Raw genomic sequence first — 21,043 nt, 5'->3', positions numbered from 1 at the left:
AGGGATTTTCAGCAGGATTCGACTCCCCTGCGCTCCATGAATATTATATTGCCCCTCGCAGTTAGGGCACACCTAGATATTAAACTGAACGAGAACTTGCCCGTTTGTACACGTTAGGTGGACTATATATCAGATATTTTGAACTACCTCAGACTTTTTTTTTTTTTTTAAATGGGTGGGGGGAGAGAAAGTTTCTAAAGCCAGTAGCAACACGAGCAGCGTGGGTTAAGCGTTAAAAAGCCGAGTCTGCTGTAAGCCCCGATACAGCAGGCTGCTCCTGAGCACCTGCTTTTTGTGGGCCGTTACACAGAAGTGGGACTTCCAAAATCACAGCAAGCTGCCTACACGTGTAACAGAGTGAGCACGCCCAGCACGACAAGGACATCCGCAGTTTAAAACAAGATTAAACCCTGGTTTTGGACAGGGAGCTAGAGAATTGTCCTGTAATTCACAGCCTTTTCATATGAAGCGATATACGGCAGCAGTATACCCGAATCCCCACCCTGGGAGAAAGGCATCGATGGCATCAGACGTGACAAGGAGCACGGGTTCCCACGGATTTCTGCCTGCATTCGCCTTTCTACAAAGAAAATAACTACAAACCATTTGCTAACAGTTGTTCATGCGGTCGGAAGTAGCTTAGTACGTACAGAATGTTGAAACACTCAAACGCAGAAATACTTAATTATCAAACTTTAATTCATAAGACTAGTCTTACAGAATAAAACAATAGGATAACCAGTCAAGGTTACACTTAAAAAATCCAGCAGTGCAAATCTAAGACTAAATATTTGTCATCTCCCCCTCCCCTGAAATAGGCAATAGATTATTTAAAAATACCATAATACATGGTACTTACATATTCCATTTAAAATAAATCCGCAGTGGACACAAATATCTAAGACTTTTTTTTTTTTAATATAAAACCAAAGAATTAATTGCTTGGAATATGGGTAAGACATAATGAACTTCCATGAGCTACAGAAAGCGAATCCTTGGCTAGAAGGTAAAGTGGCCATATGTTTCATACAAGACTTGCTACAGCTCTCCTGGTCCCCTTCCTCCCTCCCCCCAGCGACGAGGACATTAATTAACAAAACAAGATGCTAACAACCTAATCCTAACAGGTGGCCGAAAGGCTGGAGTACAAAACTTAAAATGAAAACAGTTCCATTGGAAAAAAATCAAGTTACAGAGGAAGAAAAAGTAAACAGAAGGAGGAAAGTTTGGAAACAAACCTTGCTCCGCCGGGTTGGCACAGCGAGCAACCGGGACGCAGAGCGGCGAGTGCGCGCAGCGCGCCCGTGCCCGCAGAGCTGCGTCACCAGCGGTTGTAAGGGAACACTGCCATCGGGAAGGGGAGGGCACGGAACAGACCACCACCACAATACGGCACCTCGATAGCGTCACTGCAAGTGAACTGTTTCTCTTTGGCCCTTGAAGTATGAAGCAACGGATACGAGCGGCATCAAGTATAAAATTTAGCAGGTTGTGCGCCTGTGTTACCAGTTATAACATACTGCATGTTAACAGTTTCTTATCTAGTTCTTTGATTCAGATCACTTTTTCTCTTCCATCACCATAACATCCTTAGTTTAGTTACACATTTCTCATCAGTGTCATTAATGGAAATTAATGATTTACTTTAATCTAAAACTCGGTATGAAAAACTTGCGAATAATACAAGATTTTCATGCAAGATACAGTCTCCGTTCAAACCCAAACAAGGTTTAGTCATATACTTTTGCATTCCTAATGCAATACTAACCCAGGAACCGTTTACGCTTGGGATGCACAACCAGAGAAGGAAGGAATGCTCAACTCAGGACAAGGAGAGGAGGAAGAAACCCACAGCGCCGGGCATGGAGAAGGGAAAGGGATGGCATACAGGTGAGCTGCAACACCCAACGCCGTCGAACAGCGTATGGAGAGCTCAGGGACTGCAGCAGGCCTCCTCCCCGACAGGACAGCGGCAAGGGCAGTGAGGAGGGGGACGCTGCCCGGGCGTTGGGAGCAGCCGCCAGCGCGGCGTGGGAAACACCGGCTTTGTTCTGTGGAAACCCACGTTTGCGTTACGGACGCTTTAATCCCCAGTTAGTAAATCCAGCAAAGCACTTAATACAACTTCATACCCCAGAATGTTCACGGGGAATTACACATATATACAACAGGGAATCAACCTCCTTTGAAAGGAGATGTTGAATTGTAATCTAACTGAAATAAACTTTTGCGCAAGAATCACCAGATATTACCATAAACTTCCTACGGAAGATTACATGTCAGATCTCAAAACAATCTTTAACAGCCAACTCAAAATACTGATTATATTTGCACTTTACTCACAACACTTGTGTCTTACGGAGGACTAATGGCCAAATTCCTCCACAGGACCATTTGTTAGGCTGAATCTGCCCCGGAGACGATCACAGATATCAGAGAGTAAAATCCAAAGTCAAGACAGAGGCTAGCAAACTGCTCCCCAGTTGGGCAAGCTGTGACACTATCCAACTAAAGAGATGGTGTTTTCTTAGATGTTAACGATCATTAGTTAATGTCAATAATTGCCTTGGGGGGAAAAAAAAAAAAAAAAATCAGTATATACCAGAAGATACAAAGGTCCACGTCATTCTGAAAGAGAAAGGATCTTAAAAGTGGTGCTGCTAAGTTCAGCTGGAATATTCATTTCAAAGAACTCCCAAGAAACCTACTATATTAAGCCAACAAACACCAATTAAAACATTTTATATAAGTATCACCTTCCTGTATTTTAATTAAAGCTTTGCACATAGAACAAAAAAGTGAATCAATTTCATTTTTCAAATCAAATTCAACTTGAACAGAAGCACCTAAATAGGATCACATTTTCTTAGTCTATAATATTTTCTTCTCCACATTTAAAACTGCTTTGTAACCAACGTTTTTTATATTCAGTTTGAGATGATGGATTGTACCTGGCACAGGATGCAGCGTAATCGTGCCCTTGGGAAAGGAGCAGACAGGAATGTTAAACGCTGCCCCGTACCCCGTGCCCAGGGCGCCCTTCTTGCCTCGGCAGCGGTAGATCAGGTATCTGCCCTCCCTCAGCACTGGCAGCAGAGCGTACTCACCCGGGTCACTGCAACGAGCACAGAAGCCACAGGAACTCTGGGGAGGAGCTGGAACTAAGACACATGTCCTCTCAAGGAGCAAGCAAACGAAAGAATAGGAAAGGAAAACGGAATATGAACAGATGCACAGACAGGTCCAAGCAAGTCAAGTAGCAAGCGGGAGCCGATAATCACAGAACCAACCAGACAGCGAGTGCAAAGGTGACCCCAAGTGACAGAAAAAGCTCATGTCACCCATTTTCTTTATACTGTAGTGCGTACGCTTTCCACCAGGTACTGAATTTTAAATTTAAGACTTAACACCAGGACTGGCAATTAGAAAAGAAGTGTGATAGCTGCACTTAAGTTGTAATTTTCTCTCCAATTAGCTCACGCCAACTCCACTACCTGCACTCGCTTGCTCCGAGCGTCGGAAGGGGGCTGTTCTAGGGAGCTGACACAGCACTGGCGCAGGAAGAGCTCCTGTCTCAATGCATTTATGTCAAGACACACTGCTGGCGGCTTGTATACAGAAAGGAAATATCTCAAGCTACAAGAGTAACAAGCACATCACTAGTTTATATGTAGGATATGAAACACCTTTAAAATTCATATTGCATGAATGTTCTAACTGAAAATACGAAACAAAAGCTGCTTATGTTGCTATCAAGAGTCTACAGGTAAATACGTAATCTTAACACATACCATAAAGTGAACGCTTTTCCCAGTCTCTCAGATAAAATAAAATAAAAATAAAATAAATACTCATTTGGGAATTTGCACCTGCTGAGTTTCAACTGGGCTGTTTCAAGGAGAGTGAAAAATGGACATGGAATATATTAAGATCAGCTATTCCTAAAAGGCTGTCCTCCAGGAGTTTCACAAAGTGTTGAGCTACTTGCATTGAGCAGTATGAAGCCTACAGTGTTAAAAAAAGAACAGTGATCTGTTAGATGCGGGTTTGACACAGAGCGAGACTGATTCAGTCTGACTGCACAATACAATCTGTTAAGGGTGTGCACCTTTTCAGGACTGAAAGGTCCATTCAGAAAACCTGAGATAAACGGCACGTGAATTGCTGAGATGACACGCAGAACGTCACAAACCAAAGGCGAGGAGCATTATTTCAGACAGGACGAGATGCAAGAGCTTCCTGTACACTTGAGCAAGAGAAAAGCTGAAAGGCGATTTATATTTCAAAAGATCAGTTGCTGGATAGATATTCTAAATTTGGTACGATTCACTGAATAAGATCACTCTAAGTTTTCAAATCCAGGTCACAAGAGACTACTGCAGTTATTTAGGATGCAAAACGGCATCCGAGCTTCTCTCTCCCCCACTCCCCTCACCCCCAAACACGGCAGGAAGGTCTCTTTGGTTCACTCCCTTTGCAAGATCTGTGTCACTGCTTCAACCCGCTCAAACAGGTTAAGTGTCATCGCAACAGCTGCAAAATGATTCTGGACTGTAACACGCATGATCAAGAAAATGCTCCGAAAAATGTAGCACCCTGGGGGCAGGAGGCAGAATGAGGTATGCAGGTGGGAGGGGAACAGCCAACGTGGCAAGAAAGGAGACATTAAGCAGCACTGGGCCATTGTGATTACAAAACATCCACAGTGGTATTCATCCACTCCAAACACGCCACACAGAGAACCAACCCAGAGCTTCTAGTATTGGGGGAAAAAAAAAAAAAGAAAAAGAAAAAAAAAAAAAGCACAGCATCTTTGGGTTAAAAAAAAAAGTTTTGCTACCAAAGAGTTAAACCTGAAAGAAAAGGGCCAGCAGAATATGGCTTACTAAACATCAATTTTGCATACTGTTTAAAGTTTATTTTTACAAAACTGTTTCTGAAATTCTCAGTCACAACCAAGTAACTAAATTAAGTCTAACGCTTGTAACTGAAAGATTATGAAAATATTTGTTTTTGTTCAAACCATGTAAAAAATCCTCAATAATACATTGTAATATTTTCTTTTGAAAACTAAATTGGAAGATCAACTCTCAGCAGATTTAAGTGTATTACACACAATATTTTGTGAATTAAGATTTATTGATTTCCATTGTATTTGCTTTAAATATGGTTGAAGCTGACTGCAGAAAAGGGATGGTGAAATTTTTAAGTTAAAAGTAAACTAATGGTGAAAGAACATCACCTCTGGCTTCCATCAATGCCTCGTGTATCATATTTTATTAATAAGTTCCAGGACTATCACATCCAGGGATGTTGGAGGCCTCTCCCAGCAGTGTCCTTAGCTTTGTGTCATTTTCCTGTGCCAGAGGTGAGCGTGCTTTCAAAAATACTGCCACTTTCCCAGCACCGTGTCTTTGATTGCATCAACATATTGAGTTGGTACCCAATAGACCCAGTAGTAAGACGCTTCTGTTGGGCCCAGCTGAAACGCCTGCAAAGTTAAAAACGACAACATTTACAAATGGGAAACAGAACAGCTTACACCAGTGGACAGAAACAGCTTATCCACTACAAAAATCAAACAAGTCTGTTACACCTACTGCCTCCTTCAAACACTTGGTGCACGCTACATATATTTGGTCAGCAATTGGAAAAAACCCCCACATTCCTCAGAGAAACAAGAACTGCAAAGTACCAATCAAAACGATGAGCTCTTTCCTTGTACGGTATCACAGCAGCAATGAAAACTCTTGGCCAGTTTCAAGAACATGAGGAAATTATTCTGGAAGACAGAATCTGAAGCGTAACTCAAAGTCTCTAAAGAAACGGCCAGAATGCACAGAGTTGAGAAGCCAAACAGGAACTAAATAAGACAATGACCATGTTTTCACAGTCATACAATTTCACAGAATTTTATATTTAGACATAATGTCCTATTCTCAACTTGCGTCAGTATAAATAGGAGAGGAGCACCATGGCATGCCAATAACCTCTATCCTTGCTTTAGGATAAGAGTTTATTGTAGCATATTCTGAAGAGGACATTTTCTTACATGGGTGATCAAAAAATCAAGTATTTGGACAAAGACTAGATCGGCGCCCCCCTGCAGACAATAATTTTTAAGGTATAACATTTCCCCTTTCTTCCCTTAAAGAAGGAAACAGACTTATATAAAGTAACTTACTTCAACATTAAAAGTTAGTTACTGTACTTTGGAAAGCAAGACCTCAAAAACCCCCATAGATTAAAAGAAACAGCCAAAAATTCAGTAGAATTAGCACAGCTCTCTTCTTAAATTTGTTACTTTTCTAGACCCCATACCAGTTTTTCAGAAAATTACATATGGGAAAAAAAAATTACAGCATCAAATCGCTATTGTTTTTTAACCTCCAGCAAGGCCTGTTGTTTATATAAATACAACAGAAACTGGAAATTAAACTAGATATAGGAAAATATCACTAACGTTAAGAAATCATGAGCTATATTGTGAGTATTTTTACTGTTTTAACACTGTCACAAGACAGAAGATATGAAATAATGCTTAAGCACTTAACGTTTGTGTGAAATCAGCCCAGATTTCCACAAAGTAGCAGATACTCAATATGCCACCCAAACTATTTACACTGTGACAGCAGACCATGTCCACGTTCCCATCTTCCACAACACGAGGCTGGTATTACTATCTGTCTCCAACTTGCTCCATTTTAAAAGCCTTACTTCTGTGTATTTGCATGAAGTAATTAGACTGGATATTATTAAAGTAGAGACATTACTCACCATCATGTGATAATCCTCATGTCCTTCAATAGGTTCACTCACCACATTTTTAATGGACCCCATGGGTAACTTTTCTGTTCTCTCTACATTAAAATTGATCAGAGTATTATTTCTGATATATGAGGAAGTAGTATTCCACATTGATTTCAAATACCACCTCCATTACTTCCAAAAGCTCCTCATGTCAGCAGTCTCCTCTTTGGGTGAACTTTGGATACCTGCTGCTGAGAAGCCCGTCTTCCACACTACCACATACCCCACAGCTGCTGGCACGCTCATGATTTAAAGGAACCCAGAACTGCATCACACCGTTCCTCGCATTTTATGTCTCTGCATCACATTAAGTACTTCAGTGTACCTGATTCGGGCCTAAATTGAGTGATGGGTAAACCCTGGCTTTATTTAATGCTTCCCCATAAGGGACTCCACTCGGACCAGCAGGGTTACTCGCCATAGTGAAAGCTGGTCCAGGTGTAAGAATATTCAGGACTGACTACCCAGGATTATACGAAGCTCTACAGAAACGACAAGGCTGAAAGCTGAACGAAGACAGGCTAACTAACTCTTCGAAAGCCTAGTCCCGGTTTTACCCTGAGGCAGTGTTCAACTGTTACTATAAAAGGACAGGGAAGGAAATATTAATGAGTAAACAGGGAAAGAAACAAAAAGAGAAACTGGGAAGGAAAAAAAAAAAAAAAAAAAGATGACTACAATTACACGACAGAGTAATGTCAGACAGCCAGAGGTAACCAACAAGAATGACAAAGTATATGGTTCATGGCAGACTTTTCCTGTCTCAGTTCTGTCCTCACTTCTTTCTGAAGACTTAACTCCAAATCCTTCCTTTCAGTTCCAGCTTTCAGTGTCAGCCTAAAATTATCTTCTTGGATACAAGACAGAGAAAACCATAAACACGCTACAAAGGAGAAACTGAACTATGAGTTCCTTAGATATACCTAACTAATTAGTGCAATCCAAAAAAAAAAAAAAAAAGAAAGCACCTACCTAAAGAAGGCACACAGGGAGACAAACTTAGTGATGCAAAGACAAATATTCTCTACCTCAGTGCTGTAACTAAGCTGACTCCGAACTACCCCACTCGGATTCGTGACGTTCTTTCGTTGAGCAAAGTCTTACTTTGCACTCGTTTAGCATCCCACAAGTCAATTACTCTTCACAGTATCTCAGCAATAGACAAATCCATATTATCAATGCCTCTACAAAAATGACACAGAGCAACTGAGAAACATCTACCTATACCAAACCTCAGACTACCAAAACGTACAAAGTGACCTGTGAAGCACAGGGAGGCTGAGTGGGAGAAGCACTTTCAACTTTCCAGGACTAGCAACTGGAAAAACTCTGTTAACACCCAGTCGGTTTTATTCTAGCCCTTACGTGCTGGCATCCGCCATGAATTTCTCAGAGCAGGACGGAGTTTTTCCCAACAACAGCCAGCAAGTACAACCATCCCCTAGAGGAAGCAAGCTGCTGCTAATTTTGGGAAGTAGGGAAACAGGTTACATGAAAGACAGATGACTACAAGAAGAATCAAATTTCACAGCTTAAGAAACACTAATCTAGAACACTTCACAAATACTAAACGTGAACTCGTCTAGAAGGTGAAGGAAGAGGATTAATTACCTAAATACTAAGCATGTATTTAGAACACATTATCAGTAACAAAAAGATCTGGCTGCCCAACCTATAGAGGAAAAAAAAACCCCAATGTCTCACTCCATCACTTAGCCCAGGAGAAAAATCGCTGCAACTGGTACCAATAGAGGTTTTAAAGCCAGAAAAATCTTCACAGTCAAGTCTGTCCTACAAAGGAAAGGTCAAAAACTTCTGAGATTTCTGCTTACTTTGGAAATAACGTAGCAGCTGGAGGTGCCATCCAAAGCTAGTATTACCATCCAATTAGGTTACTTTACTGGGCAGTGAGCAAGCACTTCTATTCCTCTTGCTCATCACTATAATATTGCCCCATCCTGGCCAAACTAAAGGAGCACAGCTTCCTTTGGAGGCAGGGGGTTATCTGAGACGTCCTCAGCCATGCACGTTATCACCACAGCACTTTCAGCTCCTCCTGGCACCACTCAGGATGGTAAACTGATTCCTCTGCACAGCAACACATGCCATAGTTTCTGCAGTTGTACATCACTGAAACAAGACACCCAACTAATTTTGGTTGAAAGGACAGAGAATGACAGAGATGCCAGCACTCCTAGTTTTAATGCCGGTCCTAAGATTCCCTTTCGAGTCTTAGCCAAGTCACTGAGCCTCTATGTGATGTTGGCATCAAACCAGTGTTTATAAAGTGCTTTTGAGATATGCTAGAAATGCCAAGTATTGTAATTTACATTTGGAGCTATGAATAGCAGATCGGAACATTAGTCTACCGGCACAACCGATCTCAAGGTTTTCAAGAACAGAAGTAAAACATCAAGTAATATTCAATGATCTGGGAGAATGGCATTTGAGAAGAGGAAGAAAAATTTAGTTTTGAAGTATTGCAATACCAACATTACTCCCTAAACACAATTTAGCCACACCAGAAGCCATTGCTAGGTCACACAATTCACTTACAGCCCAATTACCAATTATTCATCTCAGAGTTTTAGAGTTGCTCACCTTTTGTACCAATCCATAGCTGGTCTTGCTCAAGTTTAAAGGTCAATCTTACTTTCCCCCCTGACTTGTTGTACATGCCAGATAACGGCACTGTTGGCAGGCGCTCCTACAAAGGGACAACACAGTAAGGTGAAGGACTTAAGAGGAAAAGCTATATTCTCTTAACATTTTAAGCATAAGGACAAGCCATCTTTCCAGTTTTCTACTACGATAGCAAGGAACGATTGAACCAGCAAAGAAAGGTCTCAAAACACAAAAAACGCCTCTCTCTCCTGACTGTGACAATTTTTCAAGTACTTATCTACTTACCTGAACACCTTTAACAGAAGGCATCACATCATCAGGTTTTCCTTTATCCAATACTTTTCTGTGTTGCTACAACATAGAAACTGAAATTAGAATTTACAGGAACGCAACAGAGCTTTTCAGTTTACTTCCAGCTGCACCCTTGACCATATCCCAGTAGCACGAAGAGACAGTTAAGGACTATTCACAGTCATTTATCACGCAGGAAACGGTTTTTCAAAGTTAACCGAGCACTTTCCATGACAGTCTAAAGAAATCATACAAATTAATAAAACCCCAATATAATGCAAGGGTAACATCCCTTCTAGAATATACATAAATATGTATCTATAAAAAATTAAAGAATCCTGAGTCCCACTTTAATATCGTACATGCTGAATCACATAGTTGGCATTTGGCAAGACAGTTTTAACAGTCAAGTGTTATATCCAGCGAATGGCAGAAAACCCTCCACATTTGACAGTGCAACATACCACAGCACAGCAACAAACCAGAACAGATAAGAGCAGTAGTAACTAAGAAAACCATGCTCACAGCTTGTAAGTTGCTGAGTACCTTTAAGCAATGACGGAACTTACAGTGAACGTGAACTATGATAAATTAATAGAAAAACAAAAGCATGTTTCATAAAGGTTGCAGTTCCAATGATGCACTATTTAATTTTTAACCAAATTTTGAGGAAGGTATGGGGCCGGTAATACCTTGAGCTGAAAATCCTTTATCAGCCCCACAACACTGCAGCACCGCCACCAAACCAAGCCTCACTGCACTGTACCTCACTCCCTGTTCGGAGGCAGCACTTCAAGATGCGAGAGGAGGAACATCCATGTTCCCTTCAGCGCTGGGACAGCTGAAGGAACTGCTCTCTCGGTGTTCATTTTAAAGACAGTTTTTGGAGATCAAATTCTTTTATGCCAATGAAAATCAGTTAGGTTTTTTTGATATAATTAATTTAGACTGCATTTGAGCTAACAACCATGAAATATTTCTGTTGTTTACCATTTCTTGTCTGAAATGCTAGGCTGCACCTAGCACCAGCACAAGTGGTGTCTTGCAAAGCCCCAGCCTCCACTAGGCTAAGCGTTTTTCTGCTGCCGGAACTCCTCTGCACAGAGCCCTTCTTCTACTGCTTAGCTGTGAGAAAAGAAACCCCAGCCTGCTTTGAGGAGGAGCAGGACCCAAAAGCGACTGCAGAGCACTACAAGAGAACCGCGTAAATCCTACAGCTCCCCCACGCCAGGAATTATTGAGACATCGATAACCTTTTGTCTGCAAAGTGGCTCCTTTTTATTTTCTTCAGCTTTGACCTCCTGTTGAGCAGCTTCTTTGGGTGTATTTACTGCTAAGACGTCATTGATAGTAGAGCCAACCACCATTATTTTTGCTCCGTTTGTTACTTTGATTTCCCGCAACGTTTTCTCCTCTGGTAGAAGTCCCTTGAACATAACTTTCTGCATAGCAGGTGGAAGGCCTAAGAGGCAAGAATAACGATTAGGAGACCGCCGGGCAGCGGCGCGGGGAGGCGCGGGCTGAGGCGGGAGAGGCGGCGGCAGCCCCGACAGACCTGTGAGCGAGTGGATCTTCTGCTTCAGCTCGGCCCCCGTGCTGTCCAGGCAAAACTTCACATCGTACTTGTTCTTGTTCCAGATAACCTTTAGCTCCACCAGCTCCTTCCCGCTCTCCGCGTCGCCGCCGTTGCTGACAGACGCCTGCGGGGGATCCCGGCGCCCCTCGCCCTCCGGAGACCTCCCCGCCGCCGGCGAGCCGCCCTCTCCGCCGCAGCCCAGCGGCAGCTCCTGCGCCTCCGCCTCCATGCCCGGCTCCTCGGCACCTGGAGGCGAGCGGACAGGAAGAGCCCGGCCGGCGGGAAGCTGCCCCGGCCCGCCCGGCCCGCCCGCGCTCCAGCCCGGAGCGCCGCCCGGCGCCGCGCCGCCCCCGCCGCCCGCAGACCGCCCGGGGCCGGCTCCCCGCGCCGGCGCCTCCCCGCCCCGCCCCGCCCCGCCCCGCGCTGCCGCCCGCCGCCTCGCCGCGCCTCGCCCCGCCGCCGGGACCGCGGGCTCCTACCGTCGGCGGCGGCAGAGGCGGCGGCGGCCATGATGATTGTGTACAATCTGCCGCGGGGCACGCCGGGAAACGCCCGCCGCTGCCTGCTGGGCCGCGCCGGCTGCCGTAGCCCGCCCCCTCCCGCCCCTCCCAGCCCGGTGGGCGGTGCGGGCCCCGCAGGCCGCGCCCCCGGACCCCCGGCCGCGGCTCTCGGGGGCGCGGGCGGGGGCGTCCCGGCCCTTCCTCCCAGCCCCTCCGGGCGCCGAGGCCCTGCGCTGCCGGGGGGCCGCGGCGGCGGCCCCGCCCCCCCGCGCTGCCGGCGCCGCACGGCAGTGGGAGGAGGCTGGCGGGGCACCCCGCCCCCCGGCGGCCGCGGGCCAGGGGATTGGCTGGCGCGCCCGGGCGGAAGCAGCGCCCGCGGCCACGTGGGCGGTGCGGCGGGATGGCGCGAGCGCTGCGGGCGCTGCGGGGCCCGGGGCCGGGGCCGGGGCCGCGGGTGCGGTTCGGGCCCAGCCCCACAGGTAACCCCCGGCCCCCCCCCGCCCCCCCCCCTTACCGGGGGGCTCCGCCGCGGGCGGGGGCGGCGCTTTGGGTCGGAAAACGCGAATTCAAACGCTTCGGGAGCGCGCGCTTGGAGCGCCGGGGGAGGGGGGCGGGCGGCCGGCCGGCGCCGGGCCGCGGGCGGCTCTGCCGGCTCCTTGCGGTGGGTCCTGCGGATGCACCCGCTCGCTCTGTGAGAGCGCCGGGGGCTCCGCGGGGCGGGGCGGGGCGGGTCGGCCCGGTCGGTGCGGGGGAAGGGCGGCCGGTGAGGCGGGCGCAGGGTGCCGTGTCCGCTCAGCCGTAGGGCCGGGCTGTTGGGTCCCTCCTCGCGGGGGGCCGCGGGAACGGCGCTGCCTAGCGCGTGCCGGCTCCCGAGCGATTCCCGGGTCCCCTCGGGGAGCCCCTTCCTGGGGGCAGCTACCGCCAGCCCGGTCCCTCAGCAGGGGCCCGCGGAGCCCGGGAGCGTCGCTCCGCGGCGGGCCTCCCCGCCCCCCTTCGCCCCTGAGACCGGCTCCCCTCGCAGGTGGCGCTGCCCTGCCGGCTCCTGTTGGAGAATCTCTCTGTTGGGCCTCAGTTATGACGCGTCGCCTCTGGTCTCCCCGTGGTAACAGGTTTTCTGCATTTGGGTGGCCTTCGGACTGCTCTCTACAATTACATTTTTGCCAAAAGCCACCAAGGGACCTTTATTTTGAGGGTGGAGGACACGGATCAAAATCGAGTGGTGCCTGGAGCTGCAGAAGGAATAGAAGATATGCTGGATTGGGCAGGTATTTACAGACACCTTTCGTTTTTTTACTTACTGAAAGATTCTCCTCTTTTTAGAGATTAACAGCACCCAGATTGAGAGTATTTTCCATGACAGCAAGCTGTGCAGCGCTTCAGATGATGAATTAGTTGACGCGTAGTCATTTCTACAGCTAGGCATCAGGAAAGTCCTACTGGAAGTATGTTTTATAGCAGAAATAACTGGTTAGGCTTGGTTTCTTTCGGCTGTGTTGTCTGACACGCAGAAAGGTCCAAATTTGTGGAAGTGGCCCACTGTGCCGTTGTGCACGAGAGACACGATGGGAAGGTCAGAAGTTGGAGCTCACGGACCTCGCTGTAAATTGATGAATTGTTTATTTATTTATTTACAGAGTATTTGCTAAAGGGGATCTGGAGGTGTCAGTTTTCATTTTGAATCCTCTGCTGCTTTTTGAGCTTAAGAACTGGAAGTGAGGGTGATTTTAGAATACAGAATTGTGATAAAGTTAGAGCCGGATCCCACAGATGCTGCCATTAATGGGTAGGTAAACTACAAGGGACTAGGACTTTGCTGTTGAGTAATAACTTTGGGGTAGGTAAAACGACTGGCTAAGGTCTCAACTGTATTTTGGTGGTATGAGTGTTCTTTCCTATAAAAAGGGAGGATGCTACTTTGTATGTGTACGCCTGACTACGTTTCGCTCCAAGTAGCGTATCGGAGCCACTCAGCTGTTCACTCGGTTCTGGTGGGTTTTTCTGCTCGTTGCTTCACACACAATACTCTAAATTCCGAAGGTGCTGGCTGCTGTTTATCTTCCGAGTCCAGGGGAATCCGACTCCTGTGCTAGACGGATGCCGTTAGCTGGCTGCCCTGGCGCAGAAACCATCTTTGGACACTCTCCAGACCCTTGCTGTTTCATCTTCATTCAGTGTGCGCTGATGGTGGGTTCCGCTCTGCCTTTTTGCAGGCTTTCTAAGTCCTGTCATACTGATATTTCAGGTATTCCCCCTGATGAGAGTCCTCGCCGCGGTGGTTCCTTTGGACCCTACCAGCAGTCACACAGACTTGACCTTTACAGGAGAGCCATCGACGTGCTTTTGGAGAGAGGCGCGGCGTACCGCTGCTTTTGTACCCCTCAGCGCCTGGAATTGCTGAAGAAGGAGGCTTTGCGGAGCCAGCAGACCCCGCGGTAGGGGTTCCTTGTCCCCTGGGTGGTTCTCTGTGCTGCACGCTTGCAAGAACTTTCGACAACGTGCGCGGCAATAGGGTTTCCCGGGGAGAGAGAAGCCAGTGTAACCCTTAGGGGGTGACCTCCAGGCTTAGGGGAGTGACCTCCAGAGGTGAGGTAGTTTGACTGGACACGTGGTGGGCAGGTTACAGCTAAAATTCAGGGATCAGTTTAGAGTTTTGGGAATGTAAAAATGGCTGATGGGGTTGGCCTGTATTGAACCGAGACCTTCGTTCTCCTTTCTCAAAGGTATGACAACCGGTGTCGGCACCTGACGCCCACAGAAGTGTCTGAGAAGCTGTCACAGGGCCTTGACTGGGTGGTCCGCTTCCGGCTGGAGAAGGGGGTTGAACCCTTTCGGGACCTGGTCTATGGCTGGAACAAGCATGAAGTGGCTGACGTGGAAGGCGACCCAGTGATTCTCAAGGGGGACGGCTTCCCCACTTACCACCTGGCAAACGTGGTGGATGACCATTACATGGGCATCAGCCACGTTCTGCGGGGAACCGAGTGGCTTACTTCAACGTCCAAGCACCTCCTTCTCTACAAAGCCTTTGGCTGGGATCCCCCTCAGTTTGGTCACCTCCCGCTGCTTCTGAACAGAGACGGTGGCAAGCTGTCGAAAAGGCAGGGGGACATCTTTCTGGAGCGTTTTGCTCGGGATGGCTACTTGCCAGAGGCTCTGCTGGACATCATAACCAACTGTGGCTCTGGATTCGCAGGTAACAACAACAGGCTCGGTACTTGCTAGGAGACTTCTTGATGCTGACTTTGGGGAACGGGTTAGGTTTATGTTAATAGCTGAGAACTTTAGCAGTGTTTGAAGGGATCAGGAAATAGGTGTCCGGCGACCAATCTGTTACTGAAATGCCACCAGGGCTTCTGCAGAGCTCCTGTGAAAGACTGGGTGGTGTGCTGGAATGGTGGGAATCTTTCTGCCTCTGTGCAGCCATTTAAATTGAGTCTGATGCTTAATGGGTTCCCACTTAGGAACACATTCATCTCAAGGTGAAGAAACTGTCTGTGAACTCTTGGGAAAACTTGTATTCTATGGTTAATAATTGCAGTGTCGTGTATTACATCTGTCACACTTCTCGTTTAACCTGAAAGACCATGAGAAGTTGAGTCAGTGACTCCTTTTGTTGCTCTTGCTGTGTGGGGATCACAAATTAACTTGTGTTTTGGGAACTCTGCTTGGGAATGAAACCTTTCCTGGGCAGTGGAGCCTCCTGGCCGAGTGTTACTTGTTTTTGGCTGACTGATGCAAGGGGTGTTCCACTGAAGAGCCAAGCAGAACGTCCCCGTGTCCAGTTCCTCACCAGTAGTTAGCAGAGCCTGCTCTTAGGGAGAGGGCAGCTTCCTGTGCCTGCCTGCTACAAGTTCCCTCCTGCTTGCTGGGTTGCGTCCCTGTTAGCACTGCGAAAAGTGGCTCTCCTGTGTCCCTTCTTCCTTGGGTGTGCTGCTGTCCCGGCCCTGCGCCCGAGGCTTGCAATGAAACGCAGTGACACTAGTTCTCTGCAGGAGAGCGGATGTGTATTATGCCCTTGTTGGGTTATTTTTGCAGAGAAACAGATGGGGAGGACTTTGGAGGAGCTGATCTCGCAGTTTGAAATAGGCAGAATTACAACCCATTCTGCCCTCCTGGATCTTGAAAAACTCCCAGAATTCAACAGGTATGAATATCAGTGGTAACTTCAAAACGTAGCAGTCTGTACATCAGTGAGAATTTATTCCTAGCACTTGGCTTTGTCTGGCAATTTTGTTTATTGGATCAAGCATGGTCCCAAGCACAGCAGCTTTTTTGCTGCGCTACAGCGAAGTATAAGCTTCTGCTTACACCATTCCTGTCTCCTCTCCCGTCCTGTGCTTGGACGCTGGTGTCGGGCATGCTGTAAAAACCTGGGCAGATGGTGTGTAGCTAGGAGGACGCAAGGTCTTAAGTTTAGATTCAAAATAACATCTAAAAAGAGGCAACGCTTCCAGAGGGTACTTCTGCAAGTTCACTCGTGTGCTACGGGGATGTTGTGCTGCTGAGAGTTACCACATCTTTTGTTCGCTGTGGTGCATTAGCACTTAAGGCTTTGTTGTAGAATGTCTGTCTGGGGTTTAATGTTGCTTTTCTAACAGTTTTAATTGGTAAATGTTTTGAGGCTGGGATGATTAGATCCAATCTAACCCAAAGCAGTCCAAAAGCAGTTTTCTTCTTTGTTACAGGATTCACCTTGCCCGTCATATTGAGAATGAAGGGCTGCGACAGAAGCTAATTAGAGAGTTGCAGTTGCTGGTGGAGCACGTCTATGGGGATCAACAAGTGGATCAAGAGGTTCTAGAAAAGGAGTATGTGGAGCGAGTCCTCCTGCTGAGAAAAGTATGAGCAGTGATAGCATTGTGTCACCATTTTGGGGAGCTGAGGTTTTGTGGGATTCCTGGATGAAGACTCAGCTGAGTCCTGGGCACTGCTTTCATCTGAGCTCTGAAGCTCCACAGCCTGCAAGTGGCTGTCGCTGCCAGCTCAAGTGATCGTGTGCATGCTGACTGCCAAAATCTGATGATATAGTTAGCTGACCTGTAGGAATGGGCATGCTGAGTGTCTTGGCGGTCTTTGCAGAGTCGTAAGCTCTCGGGCAGAGAGCTCCCTCGGCAGAGGGAGGACGTGTCCCTGCCGTGGAAGCAAATCATGGAATTGTAGCATTTTCTTTGGAAGGCCTCTCTGATTCACGCTCAGAGCAGGACTGTCAGTAGTGCTGGATCAGGTCAGCTGTGGCTTTGTCTAGATGAGTGTTGAAAACCTCCAAGCTGCGCTTCTCCTCCTGTAGCCCAGGATGCAGCTGGCTTGTGGTGGGAAGGTCCAGCACCCAGGGCCCCTTGTGCCAGGAGACTGCTCACCTCTAGCTTTTGCTGACTGGGCAGCGTAAGGTGCTTCTGCTTTGCCGCTGCTTCATGCTTTGCTAGCAAAGTCAAAGCAACCTCTTTGCAGAGGTGGATGAAGCTCTCGGTGGTTAAACTAGTGGGGTTTGGGCATTGGGAGCCCTGGTCTTGGTTGAGTGGCAGAGTGCCGGCTGTGAAGGGGACAGAAGATATTGTGGCTCTTCCCAATGCCAGGAAGGAGGATGAGCCCAGCTGTTTCCCAGTCTGCCCCTGGGATGCTACTGTGGTATCTGGGGACTTCCCTGTGAAGAATAAAGCCTTCTTTATAAGGGCAGGAAGAGATCCGACTGTTCCAGCATGAAGGCTGCACTGTGGCAGCGGGACGGTGACTCATGTGACTTCCCCCCACTGTCTCTTGAAAGGCGGCAGATGAACGTGGCGAGCCACTTCCCTGGACTAACTCTGAGTCAGCCCGCACGCGGCTCTGCAGCACGGGTACAGCCGCGGCCCTTTGGGCTCCACCTGTGTCCCTGCTCACACCAGGTGGTTATGGGTGTGAAAACCTCAGCTGCCTAAATGTCAGTGATTCGCGTTTCCTCTGAGCAGTACGGAGTACGAGGCAGTGGTGTGTTTGGACCCTGTTTGCGAAGTCCAGACAGGATGTGTTTGCTCCCCCCCCGGCTTAACCCTCAGCCTTTACAGCTTTGCTTTTTTTCTCCAGGGTCACATAAGCCTCCTGAAGAACCTGGTGTCATCTGATTATTCTTACTTATGGGTTAGGCCCTCGGTATCCCGAGAGCAGCTACAAACTATTTCTGGAGAAGTAGATGAAATAGGAAAACTAGTCTTAGGGTAAGTGTCTCTTCCCAGCTCTGTACACACCCACCTGCCCGCCCCAGAGCATTGCTCTTGGCTGCTGTATTGATGTTGGACATGCTCACAGTTCTTACTTAATTTGCTTTACTTTGGAATGTGCTGTAGTTGATAACTAGTGAGAAATTCTGTGTTTTTAATTGAAAAGCAGCGTGCCAGCGGGAAAGCTCACATCAGTGCTCTCAAGCAAGAATTGTCACGTCTGGGTTTAGTAAAGCACCAAGCACAGCGGAGTTTGTGTGCCAGCAGGCGCTAATGAAGCAGCAGTGTTAGCAGGGGTTTCCCATGCCACCTGATCTCCTGTGCTTTTGTCTGCTGTAGCATCAAACTGGATAAGTGCAAGGTGGTTTTGGTCCACGTGTGTTCAGATTATGTAACGAGGCTTCTGGGTCTCTGGAATGAACCCGGTTCGTGTCCGGCCGGAATCACCATCACTTCTGAAGCGCTCGTCCCTGAGGAGCTTTTCCTGCTTCCATTCCTTTGTCTCTAGCTAGCAGTCTGCAGTTCTGTCCGCTCGGGAACATCGCCGGGATTGCAGACAGTCTGCCCAGTCTAGGACCTTCCTTCTACGCCAGTGGGTTTTGTGGGGTTTTGCCAACGGGTTTCACTGCTGCCCCATGCCCCTCTGCTACGCCACGCCTTGCAGCTAGGCGGGGTGGTACGTCCGTCACCTTTCCAGTTCAGATCTCGCCTCTGGACTAAAATGAGCCCTGAAAAACAGTTTTGGGAGTAATTAAGGTGGCAGTATCTGCAAATTGAGCTATTATTTCCAGCTATCTGTAGAGCTGGTTGCCCTCAGTCATTTGTCACAGCTGAGTGGTAACTGAATCCAAGTGATGGTAATTTAAATGTCAGAATACTCGCTATCCGGGAGGGATAATAGTACTGCTACCTACAGCCGAGTAGTAGCAGCGATGGTTCCTGCATCTCTAAAAATCATATTGTTAAAAAGGAAATCAGAATTACTGCTTTTACTGTGGTTTTCCAGGTCCTTGGCATAATTTTGTGACTTAAGCTTGATGCTTGCTTTTCTGAACGAACTCTGCTTCTGGTGCTGTTGAAATAAAGGTATGGTTTCGCAAAGCGGAGTCTTAGCAGCAGTATCGAGGTAAAGCAGTCCCACCTGCCAGCCTAGGAGGGTACCCGTGTACACGACCAACGCTGCAGTGAGCAGAGGGAGTGCCCTGGCACAGGGCAGGAGTGAAAGGCAGGAAAGTTTACCTTGAACTGCTGCTGTTGCCAGGAGATTTTGCAAAACCAGTCTGAGGTAGCTGGCCGTCTGAGGTAGCTGGCCGTCTGAGGTAGCTGGCCGTCTGAGGTAGCTGGCAGTCATCGAAGTCGTTAGTTATTTCTGGGTAAGAATCCTGTGTTTTGTACGTCCCCAGATTTTAAGGACATCTTTTTTCCTAAAGGCTCATGACAAGGCAGGCAGCTGTTTTGGCTGTGGAGGAGTTGAACAAAGATCTGAGAAGCCTCCAGAAACAAACCAAAGAGACTAAGTACAGCAGCATGATGAAGCTCCTTCGCTTGGCTCTCAGTGGGCAACAGGTAAAAAATAAAAATTCTGAGACTGGGACCTTTTTTTTTTTTTTTTTTTTTAACAGCTATCATCTCTCTGATAGCAAGATACTGGTATTTGGACGTCTTGCAAGAATTGACATCAGTTTCTGTTATGACCGAATGTACCGATATACAGCAATTCTGGAAGAAAAGGTTGTTGTGAAAGTTTCAGAAAGGCAGAAGTTGTCAAAGCATGAATATGCTGGTCACAAATCTGAAGTTAGAAAAACCTCTGGACCAGCTGTAGGGAGCGTTGGCAAGGTTGTAGGTTTTGGGCAAAACTGGAATTTTATGTGCAATCTGCTTTTACAAAGTTCAAAAACAAGTTTTACAGAAGTTCTTCAAAGCCTTACCCTGGCTTAGGCTCTGGCATCAATCCTTCTGGGTCAGTTTGATCATTCTTAGCATTTTACTTCAGGAGGAAAAAAAAAACCCAACCCTTGTTTTGAGATTGCTAATAAAACCCCTACCCTTGGTCTAACAGCAATCTGATAGCTAATCAGTCTACCATTTCCGCCATGATGATGCATAAACACATCTGAAAAGTGTAAGTTTCCATTTGTACAATGACTTCTTATGTGTTTTCAGCATGGACCGAGTGTTGCTGAGATGATGGTGACTTTGGGACCCAAAGAAGTGTGTGGAAGAATACACAAAGCACTATCTAGCTAATACGAGACAGAAACGACACCGACAGCCAGCCCATGGACTCAGATGGTGTAGGCAGCACGTGTCATTGTCCTAGACCTGTATTTTTTGATCTCAGCGTGATTATCCTTGATCAGATGAGCTGGGCTTTAGACCAGGCAGGTGTCACCATGATGTTTCCAGGTCTGTATGTATCTGCACCAAGCATAAGCCAGTTTGTCTGGGAGAGGAACCGAATACAGATTTAGGTCCGTCCTTCTGCTTTCATCTTGTGCAAATAGCCTGGTTTCTAGGTTGGGAGAAAGAGACTTGTATCAGCATTTAAATTCAGACCACGTGGACAGAAAGTAATGCTATTTCTGATACCAGCACAGCTCGTCTCAAGCAATCGGTCTCTTTTTGGAGAGGGCCTCGCAATCAGGGTACCTACAGCTACAACTACACAGGTCCCCAAGAAATACCATGAGGAGGGTATTTTCACATATATATATATATATAAAAAAAAATATATATAATGTGTATACTATAGCTGCTGCCCTCTTATCTGCCCCGGTGCCTTGCCAGGCTGAGCTGCTCGGAGAGGGGGACTCTCCTCCCTGTATAACTGTGTCACGCGTGTGGTTCTGCTAAAAATATCCCTGACCAGGAGATTGGGATGTTTTTTCCTCTTTTGGGTGATGACCTTTAATTATTAAATTAATGTGGTGACTTTTGATTCTGTTCTCGCCAATGCGTGCTCGCTCTGCACGCCAGCGAGGGGAGGAGCAGCCGGAGGGGGGGCGGGGGGAAATGTTTTACCGAGCCAGCCCATGCCCACAGCG

The 21,043-nt window shown here is 47.3% G+C and overlaps 2 protein-coding genes across 3 annotated transcripts; one reads left to right on the top strand and one right to left on the bottom strand.

The window, feature by feature from the left end:
- Positions 1-678: 678 nt before the first annotated feature.
- UBFD1 (ubiquitin family domain containing 1) lies at positions 679-11,835 on the bottom strand. 2 transcript variants are annotated; one of them, XR_012996388.1, is made up of 8 exons: positions 11,782-11,835; positions 11,282-11,548; positions 10,980-11,188; positions 9,721-9,786; positions 9,412-9,517; positions 6,778-6,860; positions 3,108-5,491; positions 679-2,565 (listed from the first exon to the last, which is right to left on the bottom strand). XR_012996388.1 is itself a non-coding variant. In XM_076350558.1 (7 exons), exons 1-7 carry the CDS (start codon positions 11,810-11,812, stop codon positions 5,381-5,383), a joined length of 873 nt encoding a protein of 290 aa, XP_076206673.1. In that variant the 5' UTR covers positions 11,813-11,835; the 3' UTR covers positions 679-5,380. The 2 variants fall into 2 exon arrangements, 1 of the variants encoding a protein (XP_076206673.1); XM_076350558.1 differs by having other exon boundaries at positions 679-5,491.
- Positions 11,836-12,202: 367 nt separating this feature from the next.
- On the top strand, positions 12,203-20,931 carry EARS2 (glutamyl-tRNA synthetase 2, mitochondrial). The gene is made up of 9 exons (XM_076351139.1): positions 12,203-12,281; positions 12,912-13,067; positions 14,045-14,234; positions 14,523-14,995; positions 15,838-15,946; positions 16,488-16,641; positions 17,863-17,993; positions 19,427-19,562; positions 20,163-20,931. Exons 1-9 carry the CDS (start codon positions 12,203-12,205, stop codon positions 20,244-20,246), a joined length of 1,512 nt encoding a protein of 503 aa, XP_076207254.1. The 3' UTR covers positions 20,247-20,931.
- Positions 20,932-21,043: the final 112 nt, after the last annotated feature.

The sequence above is a fragment of the Aptenodytes patagonicus genome, chromosome 13 (genome assembly GCF_965638725.1).
Source record: "Aptenodytes patagonicus chromosome 13, bAptPat1.pri.cur, whole genome shotgun sequence".
NCBI classification, from domain to species: Eukaryota; Metazoa; Chordata; class Aves; order Sphenisciformes; family Spheniscidae; genus Aptenodytes; species Aptenodytes patagonicus.
The sequence above is the reverse complement of the archived record's forward strand: the minus strand, read 5'-3'. Positions and strand labels throughout refer to the sequence as shown.

Excerpts from the sequence above, each read along its gene's own strand:
- UBFD1 (XM_076350558.1), bottom strand. The coding sequence starts at position 11,812 with ATGGCCGCCGCCGCCTCTGCCGCCGCCGACG. Across the intron at positions 6,861-9,411 it reads GCTATGGATTGGTACAAAAG|AGAGAACAGAAAAGTTACCC; the intron begins GTGAGCAACTCT and ends ATTTTAATGTAG. Across the intron at positions 5,492-6,777 it reads ATGAGGATTATCACATGATG|GCGTTTCAGCTGGGCCCAAC; the intron begins GTGAGTAATGTC and ends TTAACTTTGCAG.
- EARS2 (XM_076351139.1), top strand. The coding sequence starts at position 12,203 with ATGGCGCGAGCGCTGCGGGCGCTGCGGGGCCCGGGGCCGGGGCCGGGG. Across the intron at positions 12,282-12,911 it reads GTTCGGGCCCAGCCCCACAG|GTTTTCTGCATTTGGGTGGC; the intron begins GTAACCCCCGGC and ends CCGTGGTAACAG. Across the intron at positions 14,235-14,522 it reads CGGAGCCAGCAGACCCCGCG|GTATGACAACCGGTGTCGGC; the intron begins GTAGGGGTTCCT and ends CCTTTCTCAAAG.